Source organism: Phascolarctos cinereus, unplaced genomic scaffold, assembly GCF_003287225.1.
Source record: "Phascolarctos cinereus isolate Bilbo 61053 unplaced genomic scaffold, phaCin_HiC Scaffold_5;HRSCAF=322, whole genome shotgun sequence".
NCBI lineage: Eukaryota > Metazoa > Chordata > Mammalia > Diprotodontia > Phascolarctidae > Phascolarctos > Phascolarctos cinereus.
The window spans coordinates 111,968,839-111,983,386 of NW_027555958.1; the positions used below are offsets into that span (position 1 = coordinate 111,968,839).

A 14,548-nucleotide genomic window follows, 5' to 3' on the forward strand; every position below is an offset into this window, starting at 1 on the left:
GGATAGCTTGTGCTTTCTACATCAGGAACTGACTAAATGTACATGAGACACTCCAAACAATTACTTTCCCAAAATGTGATATAATGGCATAAAAACAAAGATACCTGGCATCTAAGTGCCAAAGATTCTCAGTACCACAGCTATCATGCCATCATTTTCCTGTGCTCTAATATTAAACCATTAAACAAATGGAGTAGCTTTTCATCATACTCTTGGAAGACTTTTCCACCTAGAAAGTCGTACTGTTCTTATCTAAATGGGTGCTCATCAAATTACTACTTGGTCATTTAAAAGGACAATGTTATTTTCCTTTGGAAACATGTTGCCAAAGACATTTAATGGAACATACAGGTTTTCCTCTATTTTTCTTACATTTCAGAAGCCATCAGAGCCTTCCACAGATCATAGGCCTTTTCCTTAATGTTTTCTTTAACACTAACATTACAAACTTAATGTCAGACACACATCATGAAAAATATGAGATAAGCAGAGAAGAAATGGTCATGATAGTCAAGATGACACCTTCTCCATATTCCAAAATTGTCTAACATTTCTTTCCAGTGAATCAAGATTCATATTTCATCAATTATTGATGGCCTCAGCTAGATATTAAGAGGGAGGCAGGATGAACGAACTATTTTAGTAACCTTTGTGCTAGAAGGTACAACTGCAAAGAATTGTTCTACCTTGGGAGATAAGATCTAGTAGGGTCAATTAAGTGCAAACAATACTTGTTCCTTCTGGTATTTTTCATAGTCACAGAATATACTTGTTTTCCCAATGCACTAGAGAGATAGTATGATACAATGGAAATAGTGCTCAACTTAACATCAGGAGGTCCTGAATTTGAATCCCACCTCAGACATTTAACTGTGTGACCTTGGATAAGTCACTTAACTATTTGGAGTCTTAGTTTCTTCATCTGTCAGGTGGAGATAATGAAACCTCTCCTACTCTTTAAAGTGCTATGAAAATATCAGCTTCTCTGATTATCATCACCAAGAGGATTTCTGAGATGTTATCAAAATGACTTACCAGGATGGCTGTTTCTTTTGAAGTATGTAGTAGAATTGGATTTTGATTTGGATGTAAGGTAGGTCGAGTTGGAGCCAATGGAGCTTGATGACAATGACTTCCCCAGATTATCTGAACTTTTCTTGATGATATTAGTGGCTGTCTTGCTCCAGTCTGAAAAAATAGAAAGTTGTTCTTTTTCTATGGTTCTGCCTCAATTGCATTGAGTATTTCTCATTCACCGGACATTTTTGTCATATTTCCACATACTATATTTTTATGATAACTCATCACAAGCATCTCTCTGGATAGCCTCCTGTTATCTGCTATACAACTTTTTAGCTTCTTTATTTTTCTTGTTGTGTTTTTTTTAATGTATTTTCTTTTGTAACATGGCTGATATGGAAATATGTCTTGTATAACTTCAGATGCATTGTTGATATTATATGGCTTGCCTTCTCAAGGAGTGGGGAAAGGAGAGAATTTGAAACCCAAAATTAAAAAAAAAATTGAATCTTATTTTCTTACATTTAATTGGGAAATGTTTAAATAAATTCAAAAAAATTCTTTTAAAAGAACATGAAGTTTCCCTTTTCATGTGCTTCCCTGTCAGGTGCCCATATATGGCCACTTTCCCCAACAGATAATGACTGCATTGGTGGGAGAGTATGATGCAGGTATAGGCATAAATTGTGATATATTTTATTATTCACAAATTTGGCTTAATACGAGTATCTGTGATTTTGGGGGGAGGCTTATTGCCAAGTAAATGGTTATGTTTAAGAGCTAAAAGTGTCATTGTTATGAGTAGCTGTTTTGTGTAAATAGAAATGCATCACTGGGGGCTCACAAGAGAGAACACACACTATAATTTATTTTACCTGAGTTGTCCGCTAAACGAAATCTTCCACAGCACAGATGTCTTCTCCATTGTTTCTGAACATTCTCTTTCATAGCACAGTGGAATACAAATATAAATAACCCTGAGATAACAAAAAAATTATTATTTAAACAACTCTCTGACCATAATTTCTACAGAGGAAAACATTATTTCCAATCTTAATTTCTAAGGAACATAATGCCAAGAACTAGGTTGTAGGGATAGGATTTTTAGGACAAAATTGAACAATAGGAATAGCACGAAACTAGAATGGTTACAATTAATTTGACCAAAATATTCTTATTCTCTTTTCTAGTAACCAGAGCCAGTATTCTGAATATCATGACCTGAAAAAAAAAAGGGGGGGTTAGTATGTTCTAGGGGATGGCAACTGGTATATTAGAAGGAGCGCTAGTCTTTGCGTCAGAGAGCTTAGATTTAAGTTTTAAATCTGTCATTCAAGCTAATGCCCTGCAATGAGCCATCTAATCTCCCGGACATTAAGCTTTTTTATTGATAAAACTGGAATAATTCCATTTGCTCCGATTACTTCACAGAGTTGTTGATGCAATTATAAAATCTTAGAATGGCATCAATCTGAGACCAATTTGTCTCAAATGTACCCGAACAAGACTTCCTTCTACGATGTATCCAACAAGTAGTTTTCCAGCCTTGCTTGCAGATCACTAGGGATAAGGAACCCACTACTTTCTGAGGCAACCCATTCCATTTGGTTTCATTTCAATATAATGGGCTTCTTTTATAATCCTACATATTTTATTTTATGCATTTAAAAACATTATTCTGAGAACTTCATATGTATCATTAGATTACGAAAGGAGTCCATGACCAAAATAAAGTAAAAAGCTGAATAACTCCTAGTCTAGAGAAACTAGAGCTATCAGCAGGCTAATTCATCAGGCTTCAGGTCCTAATAGAAGGACAGATTTCTCTACCTCCAGTAATTACTAAAACTATCTAAAACTATGCCTTAAGCTCACCCAATCTGTCCAGGGGAACTGTGCTGGTGGGAATGGGATGAAAGTCGATGGACCCATCCAGCCACAAATCTTGTTATTTCAGGGGCCTCTCTGGCAATACTTCCATCCCCAAATCCCTAAATGTTTGCTTAAGGTCTGAAAATCTTTTAGCAAGAAAACAATCCTTTAATTTTCCAAATAGACATGAAATGCTTAAAACAAATGTTTTGATTTAAATATCTTTCAGATAAAGTATAATAACTGATGATCATATCCTCTTCAGATATTAGAGGAGGGGGCATCGAAGAGAACAGAAAAGTAGAGTATGCCTGCAGTAGGTTGAGAGGTAGTCAATCAGTGGGAGGATGAGAATATAGAAAGAAGAGGCCAGGATTCAAGAACATAATTTCACAGGGTTTACTCAGAATCAGCCTTGTTTACCTTCAAATGAGAAGGACCCAATAGAAGCTGGGCATTAAAACGTTTTTGTCACAGAGCTGAAAAGACAAAAAGCTTTGCTTCATGTGAAGATTAAACATGCACATGTGCACACACACACACACACACACACACACACACACCCCAAATGCACACACGTCGCTACAAAGATCTCTACAAAGATGTTTTATATCAATTCCCTCTTACTCATAAAGTTATAACTATAGACCAACTTAAGCAAATAGTTTCTAGTGAATGGGACATACCTTAGGATCACAGATTCTATGACTAAAAGGGACCTTAGAGACAATCACATCCAGACTCCTTGTTTTTCATATAAAAGAAAACTGAGCCAGATAGAGGTTGCGTGACCTGCCCAGGGTCACACAGCTAATAAGTGTTTGAGGAAGGATTTGAACTCAGATTTTTCTGACTACAAGTCTAGTGCCTGGTGCACTATACCACATTATCTCCCAAGGATCTGAGATCTAGAGTTTGAAATGGACACAAAAGGCTATTTAGTTTGGGCCCCTTATTGTATAGATGAGGAAACAAGGTGCATAAATATCCTGCCCAATGTTACACATGTAGTCAATGTCAGAGGGAAAGATTTTGAACTCAGGTCTTGAGTTGAGACTCCAGATGCAGTATTCTATCCACTATACACTACACAGCTTCTTAACTCAGATTAATGAGTATATTAAGAGTTTATTTCATGTAATTGTCATAAGTATTAACTATAAATATCCAAAGACATTAAGTACCACTAGATTCTTGTGTTGGCTCCTTCCAATCTAGCCCTCCATGTTCAAAGGTTAAAAAGTTAACATTATATAATGTCTTGTGGACATTAAGGTAAAACTATGCTCTGGGAGTAATTTGTTTTAGCTGTGTTGGGATGCTAAACTGTGAAACATATAACCTTGCTACTGTCAGGCACAGACAAGAAGGCAGTCAAGCAAGGTGAAATAAAGTTGGTTTTATGTCCCCACTTTTACATTCTGCACTGATGTTCTGAATTAAAATTTTGTATCACAAGATTACTCCTTTGCTAATGTTTTTAGGAGCCATATTTTCCTGGGCCTATCCTAGCTTCCTTCTGAGCTTTAAGAGATACTGGTGCTTGAATGGGATTCCAAATCAGGAGAACTCTATCTGTGAGGCCCTGAGGAAAGTTTCCTTATTAAGGAATTGCATTAACAATGCCTGAATTTCCTATCTCTTAGTGATGTTGGGAGGATAAAATGAAATGCCAGGCAGGAGAAGCTTACAACCTTAGTAATGAACACATTAAAAACATCCAAATTATCATTACATTTGTGGATCTTTTTTTTCAGCAGAGGGGTCTGGTTCCATTTGAAATCAGAATTTGCTTCCCAGAACAAGTTATTCTACTGAAAATCTGGAATGACTAACCTTTGTTAAGTGAATTTAAGTTAATTTGGAGATAATTAGTATACCAAGATTCATTTGGGACCAAAACCTCTCTTTTTCTGGAATTCTGCCATGGGAAATGTGGTAGGTAAGCACATCTGGAATCAGGCACATGTGGAAGTATGGAAAGGAATCTTAAACCCCTCAGGAAGAAGTAGCAACAGATGCACACACAGAGCCAAGTAGAACGGAGAGGCTAACACATGCGGATAGAGATCCAAGACCCATTAAACTCTCCCCTTCACTCCTGCTTGACTGTTGTATCAGAAGCAGTTAAAGAACCAGTGAACTTCAGAATTCACCATTCTCTATTTTTAGTCCGAACTATAGTCTTGAGTGCCTGAGGGGCGCCATTACAGAACAGCCACAGTGATAGCAAGGCCCACACTCAAATAGCTGATCTCTAAAATTGAACTTCATAGCAATTCCTACTGGTTAATCAAAGTATAAGTTTAGAGACCTCAATTTAACAAAGGGAATGAAGTCTCCCCTCCTCCATTATTTTCTTATATTTCCTCTCCATCATCTTTTTTTTTTTAGCCTCTGGCATTATTTTATTCCCCTTTCCCCACTGGATCTTGTTCTCCTCACCTCTGTCTTCTATTCCATACATATTCTGCTCAGTATTAGAAAATTTCTAATCGAGAAAGGAAAATAGTTCTTAGGAGGTGATTATTATAATAGTTAACATTTAGAAAATATTTTGAAGCTTGTAAAGCATCTTACCCATATACAATCTCATTTGACCTCACAACAGACGTATGAGGTAGGTAGTTATGATAATTATCCCCATTTTTCTTATGGAACTGAGGCTCAAAGAGCATAATTACAAAGCTAGTAAGTGTCAGGGGCTGGATTTGAAACCAAGACTTTGGAATTCTAAACCCTATGCCCTTTCCATTCCACTCCACTGCCTGTCATTGCCAGCTGTGTCCCCTGCTCTTTGTATTTCTATAGACTTTGTGTAGCTCTACCTTCACATCTCGCTTATGTTTCCTGACTACTTTCATGTCAAAATTTTCTCATCTATGAGAATAATGACCCTTAGGAAGTAACTCTACTTTACTCTACTCCAGGAGATCTCTATCCCTTCCTGTTCTTCTAAAAAGAAAGGGTACTACAGTTACTGGAAGTCCTTATCTCTGAACATTATAATCCTAAGGAGGCATCTCCATATCTTAATTTTGTTTATCTAACCACAGGCTGTCTGACCCAAGATTAGGAAATAGTGTGGGAAGGAATGGGGGAAGGATTACATCATAAGCAGATTTTGGGAGAGTAGGTGATAGGGAAAATATGCAACAGGACACAATGTTTAAGTCTGCTCACACAGTAAACCAACAAGGGGGAAGGCATTTAGCAATAGCAGGGCTATACTTAAATTAGCCAGATTATATAAAGGGATAATCTCTACACAGCTTTTGAAAATTGGGAGAGAATGGAAGACTTAGGAGTCAACATAACAGCTGTCTTCAAATGTTTTAAGGGCTATCATATATAAAAAATATTAGTTTTGTTTTGCTTGTTCCCAAGGGGCAGAACTCAGAGTAGAAGGCATAAAGAGGCAAATTTAAGCTTGACATAAAGAAAGACTTTTCAACAATCAGGGCTATCCCAAAGTGGAAATGGAATCCAGAGGCAGTGACAGAAAAAAAAAACTAGATGGTCACTCGTTGACAAAGTTGCAGAAGGGATTACTGTTCAGGAATAGGGTTGGACTAGCTAGTCTGAGAGGAACCTTTCACCTCTGAGATGTCTTAAATGAAGAAAGAGAACCACAAGGAAAGTCATAACTAGTATGGGAATTAATTTCTCTTATGTCAATAATTTTATTTTTTTTTTCCTTTCCCTCCCCTCAACCCTGGACACAACTGAAATGTTTTAAAATCTCCACTAGTTCAAACATCCTAATGGAAATAAGACTCTCTGTCTTTTGGCTAAGTCTTTTTTTTTTCCCATTGCATGTTTGTGTTTGATTTTGGTCTTTTTAAAAGTCCTTTACTCATTTATGAAAAACTAACAAAAGACAGTTACTTTAATAACTCAACCAGAATGCTGGTTCTTACAGAGGGAAAGCTAAGGGTTGTATTGGAAAGAGCTCCAAACTCCAAATCAGGACAGGGTTAGAGTTTTGGAACAATCAATTACTTTCTGTTGGACTTTGGGAAAGCCCTACACTTTTTTGAATCTTATTTTGAATGCATAGCTTCTTGTGCACTATATGAACTATAAAATGGCACAGAAATGGGAATTTTTTCCTTATTAGAAAATTATGTTGTTATTGTTATAACAACATAAATCAGTCTCATAATCTGAAAAATAGGGATAATAAAATTTATATGACCTACTTTTTAAAGGGCTTTGCAAATTATAAAGCTCTACACAACTGTAGATATTATCATTTATTTCTCATTTATTACTATTATCATTATAGAATTAACATAGAAATTGTCTTCTTAGTTTAGTGTGGGCAATAATGTTTTGGCTTGTCTGGACAGATTTTTTTTAAAGTAGTCAAAGATCTTTATCTTGCTTAATTTTTTAAAAAAGTGCCATTAATGGTATCCTCTAAAGAGGAATATGAATGTTAAAAGTTTCAGATTCAGAGGAAACAATATTGCCTGCCTTTATTTCCATTGAAAATTGGAGTCAGCACAGTGCAATAGAAGGAAAGCTGGATTTGAAGTTAGGGACCTTGGATTAACACCCTACCTCCGGAGTTTATAATCTTTATGACTTTGGGCAAGTCAGTTAACTTCTCTGGGACTCTATTTTTTCACCTGTAAAATTAAAGAATTGGACTAGACAACTTCTGAGATCTCTTGCAGCTCTAAATTTATGTCCTATGATTATTTCTAAGGAAACTTAAGGAGGTTTAAAAAAATGGACTTTTAATTAGCCACCTAAATTCCTAGTTAGTGGAGATAGTAACTCTTTCAACCGGGCTTTTTTAAAGCAAAGAATCTTGATGGGTTCTCTATGTGATAACTGCATCATTTCTTTCACAGTCTATATGAGTGAGGATATTTTGGAGAAAGAAGATGTATGTAAGAGATGGTTAAAAGAAATGGAACATATGCAAAAAATAAGGAAAGATGACAGAGTAGGATAAGTAGAGAATGGACAGTAACAAGAGAAGCTAATGACTTAAATACAAAACTGTTTCACTTTTCAGAGAGCTAGGTCAATTAAAAATCAGGCAAACAAGAGATCTGAGGGTTCAATACTTGAAGAAAACTGTAATTTCATCTATTCTATCAATCGTTACTGATTGCATTGTGGCCCCAGTAATTCTCACCTGACGATCAACTTTCTCCTTTTCTGTATTTAGCTAGGTTGATGCTTGAAAAGTGGTCAATTGCTTGCATCCAGCTAGTAGAATGTTTAAGAATACGGTTACTTGCCTACATCAAGCACCTAGGTAGTGTAGCAGATAGAATCCTGCCACTGACACTAACTATGTGACTCTGAACCTCAGGCCTGTGTGATATCACCCCTTTCAGCCTCACTTTCCTCATTTGTAATATGGGGATAATAATAACACCTGCCTCACAGTGTTGCTGTGAAGGTCAAATGAGACAACATGAAAAGTGCTTTGAAAGCTTTAAAGCGCTACATTTTCAAAATCAGTATGAGCAGGACTTCAGTCCAGGGATATCTGGGGTAGTGTAGACAAGGTAGCTGGGTAAGTGGAGGTGTTTATGAAACTGATTGAACTGATGTGTTCTGTTGTGTACGTTCAGACAAAGAATGATTAACTAAATGGCTCCTACATGGTCATGCAGTCAATTATGAAATTTCTCGCAGGCTACCAATATATTCTCTGGTACATTGGTATTTCTCTAGAGCCAAAGGATGAATAATTTCTTTCCCAGCAATTCACAGGATCAGGGCCAAAATGATGTAGTCACAGGTGTTGGGGATGGAAAACTCCTGGTTCATCTTCACCTTTATGCCAATTCAAGATTCAGAGTGAAAATGATCAAATCACTGGAATAGCTTAGTTTTCTGAAAACTCATACATTACTCTTTTTAGAAGATATTTAATATACAATTAACACATTTTCCTGAGTCATTTGTGCAAGTTTTCCTTAGTTTTGAATTTTATCCTGTTATGTTAATTAACCTACAAAGTTGAAATATCTCCCTAAATTAATCTTATTTTGAGGCTTTTAGAAGATTAAATACCTCTTTATTAATCATTCATTAAATTTTTGCTTAATGAGTGTTTCAACGTGTTTCATATTTTAATGGAGAGTTTGAACACATAAATCTTGAAAAAAACAGGATCTGTGTGTGTGTGTGTGTGTGTGTGTGTCTGTCTCTCTCATTCCCAAAGGATTACATTAATATCATGTAATTCTATATTGAATTCAAGTCTTAGACATTATTTTATATCATGCCTCCACCTTTGCAACCTTCTTTTAAAATATAATATTAAATACATTTTGGTAGCATTCTTCTAGAATATATATATATATATATATATATATATATATATATATATATATATATATATATATATATATATATATATATGCTTATACACACATTTCACCAAAATTCTTACTCTGTCACAATGAAGTTACAAAGAGTTCTCAAAGTTTATTTATTCCAGTGAAGTGTAAGCTTGGTAAGATCCTAACAAGTTGGGAAAGGGCACAAGTGGGCCCTGTGGTGGACCACATGTGTGTTGTCTGAGGACCAGACAGCTAAGTTGAAGAAGCTCATCAACAGACTGGCCACAGGGTGATGACTAATAGATCATCCAGTAAATCTGTAAGTAGCCATGATTTGTGTAAGTGGAAGAAGGGTTTAAACTCAGCAAATGAAAGGCACTTGAAATGTTGAATAATTATGCTCCTTGGTACTAAAATATGCTAATGAAGAGTGACCAATGTGTGTAAAAAATTGGCATGAAGTATCCTAGTGTAGTGGAAAGAGAAATGAATTTGGGGCCCAAAGACCTTAGCTTAAAATTCACCTCTGCCATTTATTTCTTAGGTGACCTTGGCCAAGTGGCTTTAACCAGTTCCTTCATCTAGGGATGGATGACATGGCTCTAAGGTCCCTTGAGTCTATGTGACACTGGTAGTGGAACAGCCCCATCAAAGATGTTTGCTGTATAACCTTGGGCTAATTACTTAACTTCCTTGGGCCTCAGTTTCCTCATCTCTAACATGAGGAAATTTGACTAGATGCTTTCTGAGGTCCCTTCCTGATCTCAATTTATGATCCTATGATCTTTCCAGCTCTGGGTCCTATAACCTAATATATGTGTCTTGGGTGTTATATGAAAATATAAGCACAGTCTTTTAGATTTGTGAATATACAGCTAAGTGAAGAATCTGTTACTGTCCCTTATTGTGGTTTCAAGTATGGCTACCTAAAAGGGATTTAGTAAGACTGGGAGTAGAAGAAGCCTTCCTTTGCTTTACTGGTCATGGGAAAGGCAAGGATACCATCAAAATCCTACTATACTATTATGGAGAAAGCATTTAGTTGTGATGTAACTTGGTAAACATCTTTGCACACATTCCCTCCGTGTGGGGCTGGGAGCTCCTTGGGGGGGGGATGCTCCCTCTCTGTTCTTTCTCCCTTTCTCCCCTTTCCACAGCCCTCTCTCCTGATCCTCTCCATCATCTGGTAAGAGAGCTCTCTCTGCAGAGGGCTGGTCCCCACACCCTTTGTCTTCTAGGGGACAACCCATGATCTCTGTCCCATCTTTGGGGAGGAGCCTCCATTCTTACATCTCCTGTTTTTAAAAAATCTCCTTGGCAATAAAGCACTTTGCAATCCTTGGGGAAAAATACTCTGTATAAAATATACTCTGTAAGTGTTACCTATTTTTACTGTTGAGTAGCCAGTATTGAAACCGGATAAATTTCTTTAGAATGCTGGGACTTGGGGAGAAGAGTGTTTAGCTTTTTCACATGCTTATGGAACCCAGTCTTACTAATGGTATCACATATTTTGGTAAAAAAAAAATTAATGAATGTAAGCCCCAGGTATGATGTTGTTGTCTACTCCTTTTAATTTACTGAACAACCAAGCTCATGTCTGCTGTACTCTTGTATTCAACAGTAATATTGTGATTCTGTTAGTACACCACTGACATCATTATGCAGGAGATGGCCAAAGAAATCTCGGCCAACCTCTTCCCAGCAACACAGAACAGTGAATTGACTTTTATTTCTTTAGAATGAATCATGTTTTATTTCCTGATGTTTGGTCTAATGTCCTCCAGCAATATTAATTGCAATGTGTATATACTTCAGTAACTTCTTCACAACTTTTCTAAATCATTCATGCTCTTTTAAAGCAATTTGTATACATCACTGGATTCTTAATTTATATTCTTTAATACAAGGAAAACAGAAGATTACTTTACTAGTGGCCTGATTCCTTCCTAGGGTATAATAGATAAAGATGAATGAATGTTTATAAACCAGTATGGCATTTCATAATGTTATACAGGAAGCTCATTAGTCAGCCTTTAGGGGAAAAAATGATTAAAATGACAAATGCATAAGTTTTCTTATATGGAAGTTATAAAGAAAGAAGAGCATGGATTACCAGGAGAAGCTAACAAATTATAAAACTAGATATAGTTTTGTTTTAGCTAATGCTTTTTTGTTTGCTTCCACTTGAGAGGCCTGTACTTCATTAGGGAAATTCTAGTATTAGATCTAAATTTTATAATTCCAGTATTTTCTTATTTCTCCCCTTTAGCTAATCATATCATGTGCTTTTACAAATTCACATTACACTATATAGTTTTACTAGGGTACAAGGTATACATGAACTGCTGCCTTTCTAGAACCCAAATCACCAGAAAGCACAAGCTACTTGATTTGAATTAAATTATGTACTCCAATTTTACAAAAAAAAATGACACACAAAAAGCTAATCACACAAAAAGTAACTTCCAAGATATTATACTGGGCTCAGTACAGATAAAGCTCAGTCTCTTCCACCTTCTACATTTATAGTGGTATTCATAGTGATGGCTCTGATATAAGATAATGCTGTTCATTCTGAATTAAAGAAAAATAACAGTATAATGAGTGTAGTTTTGGTATAAAGCATCTTCTATTGACTTCTATTTTTTGGAAAATGAATTGGTAATTCATGAATGGTAGATATTATAACTCAGTTAATCAGAATCCTTAATTCTCAAATCATTCTGGATAAACAAAAGTTTACCATACTTACCTAAAAGAATAACATTTTAAGAAAACACATTGCATAGTTGGTAGACTACAAATACACAGCACCATAGAGATACATTGCCAATCTTCTGTACTGTTTCTTTAAAAATGTCTGACCTCTACATATGCTCTTTTAAAGAATTTATTTTTTACAAACAAAAACCTCTCTCAGGAGAGTTATAACACAGAGAATAAACCACTAATAGAGATCTTCAATGCTTACTTAAAGAAGGTTTGAGCTAAACAAGACATGAAAGAACCTCTAACCAAGAGCCCTCATTTTATAGAATAGGAAACTGAGGCCTGGAAAACTGAACTGGTTTTCCTAAGATCATACAATTAATTAATGGTGAGGCTAAACTACACTATCTTTCCATGAAATCAAATAAATGTTATTTGATAGAATAATATGTTATGCATTAGTACCTTCTAAAATGAACTTTCCTTTCTAGGATATTTTTAAGAAAGTACTATCGGATATGCATAAATCTGTTCTGAATTTGCACAATTTAAAGTTGGTCTTAAAATGCAGAGATTTATGAAGAACAGAAACTTGATGAGGTTTACAGCATTTTCCCCTACTGACAGGAGAATCATGCTGGGAAAAAGAAAACATCCCAATTCTCATTAATGGAAACAGACCTGAACAAACTGCTCTAGCCATTGAAACTGTCTGAAATTGCCAGGAAATTCTAATAGCAAAAACAAGTTTGAAGGGGCTAGATCAATGTGTCTTTCATGGGTAGGCTATGGAATCTCAATATGTAAAGCTGCAGAATTTATAAAATAAACACACATTTTCCTAAGTATTTATTTAGGCATCTTTGTAATGGGATTTACAGAAGAGATTAAACAGAGAAAATGTCTAATTTTTGTAGAAATAGACCATGAGGAAATTTTTATATTATCCTAATACATAGTTTCTCTCCTTTGAGGATTATTGGTCTAATGAATGAATATAATGAGCTGGTGAACAGGCTGAAAACAGAGTAGATTATAAGTAGCAAAAGTAACTATAGTGCAGTTACTTTAGGAGCAAAAGAATCAGGGAAATTCAATGTCAAACTCTGGAATACCTCCCAAGGTCACCCCACAGCACAAGCCAGTCCCAACTCAGCAAACTTGTTTTCACCTCATTCAACCTTTTACTTTCATTTTTATTCATAAGATAATGGCAATAAAAGTAATCAATTGCACATAATTACACATTTTAAAGGGATGGGCAATGTGACTGACTAGCCAGCAGTTCATGTCCAACAGATTTTGGGGTTTTTTAAAGGCCTGCAAGAGCAACTTGAGTCAACAGTGTGATATGGATGAGAGGAAAAAAATCCAACTTGACCCTAGACTTTATTAATAGAAGTATCACATCCAAAACAAGGGAGGTAGTTACATTGTATTATGTATTAAAAAGACAAAAATGGAAAACTATGATCAATTTTGGGTGCTGTATTTTAGGAGTGTCCTTAGCAAATAATGATGATGAGAGAAGATGCTCCAGAATTTATTGAAGGCAGAGATGACATACTTTTCAAATTTGCAAATGGTACAAAGCAAGGGGTACAAAGCGGGAAGCTAGGTGGAGCAGTGGATAGAGTGTCAGGCCTGGAGTCAGGAAGACTCGTTTTCTTAAGTTCAAAATCTGGCCTCAGACCCTTACTAGTTGTGTGATCCTAGGCAAGTCACTTAACCCTGTTTGCCTCAATTCCTCAAGTATAAAATGAATTGGAAGAGGAAATGGCAAATCACTGCAGTATCATTGCCAAGAAAACCCCAAATGGTGTCACAAAAGAATCAAACAGGACTAAAACAACTGAATGATAACAACAAAGCAAGGAGATCTAAATAGCAGAGTGCAAGAAAGAACCAGGATCCTGAGAGATCTTTACCTGTTAGAGCATTGAGGATGAAGCAATGAAATTACGTTCATAAGGAAAAAATGTAAAGCTCTACACACAGATTAAAAAAAAATCAATATTTTAAGTACAAGATGGGTACCTCGTAGAAGGACAAAGCATTTTTTCCAAAAAAATTCTGAGGATTTTGGTGGACAGCAAGCTCAATATGAGTCACCACAGTTATGAGGAAGGCAATAAAACTACTACAGTCATCGTTTGCATTAAGAAAGGCATGGGTGACCAGAATAAGGAAGTGTTTGTCCTGCTATACTACATCCTACTCAGAGACTACCTGGAACATTGTGTTCAGTTCTGGGCACCCCACGCTAGGAAGGACATTGTGAAGACAGAGACCGTCCAGAGAAGGATGGGCAGGATGGTCAACAGCTTCAGGTTCAAGGAGCAATTGAAGGCCCTATTGGTGTTTATGCTGGAGAAACGGGAGTACTGGGAAGGGACAGGGGAACCATGAGTCATCCTCAGGTATCTAAAGGGCTACACTATACATATAAAAGAGTTTAAACTCCCCTTTAGCCCTTAGGTGAAGAACAAAGAACAGTATGTAGAAGTTCTAAAATGGCAGCTTTAGTCTTAACACAAGGAAAAGCTTCCTAACAATTAGAGGTGAATGGGTTATCTTGGGCAGTGGTATTTTTCCTTACCTTAACAATCGTCTAGCAAGGTCTCTGTCCA

General features: G+C 36.2%; 1 protein-coding gene across 4 annotated transcripts in view; it reads right to left on the reverse strand.

The window, feature by feature from the left end:
- ADGRG6 (adhesion G protein-coupled receptor G6) overlaps window positions 1-14,548 on the reverse strand; it is a 180,997-nt gene that overhangs the window by 7,755 nt on the left and 158,694 nt on the right. For all 4 annotated transcript variants that reach the window (XM_020972481.2, XM_020972483.2, XM_020972484.2 and 1 more), the window contains 2 exons: window positions 1,896-1,997; window positions 1,036-1,188 (listed from right to left, as the gene is read on the reverse strand). In XM_020972481.2, coding sequence (XP_020828140.1) covers window positions 1,036-1,188; window positions 1,896-1,997 — 255 coding nt within the window. The remainder of the gene's footprint in view (window positions 1-1,035; window positions 1,189-1,895; window positions 1,998-14,548) is intronic.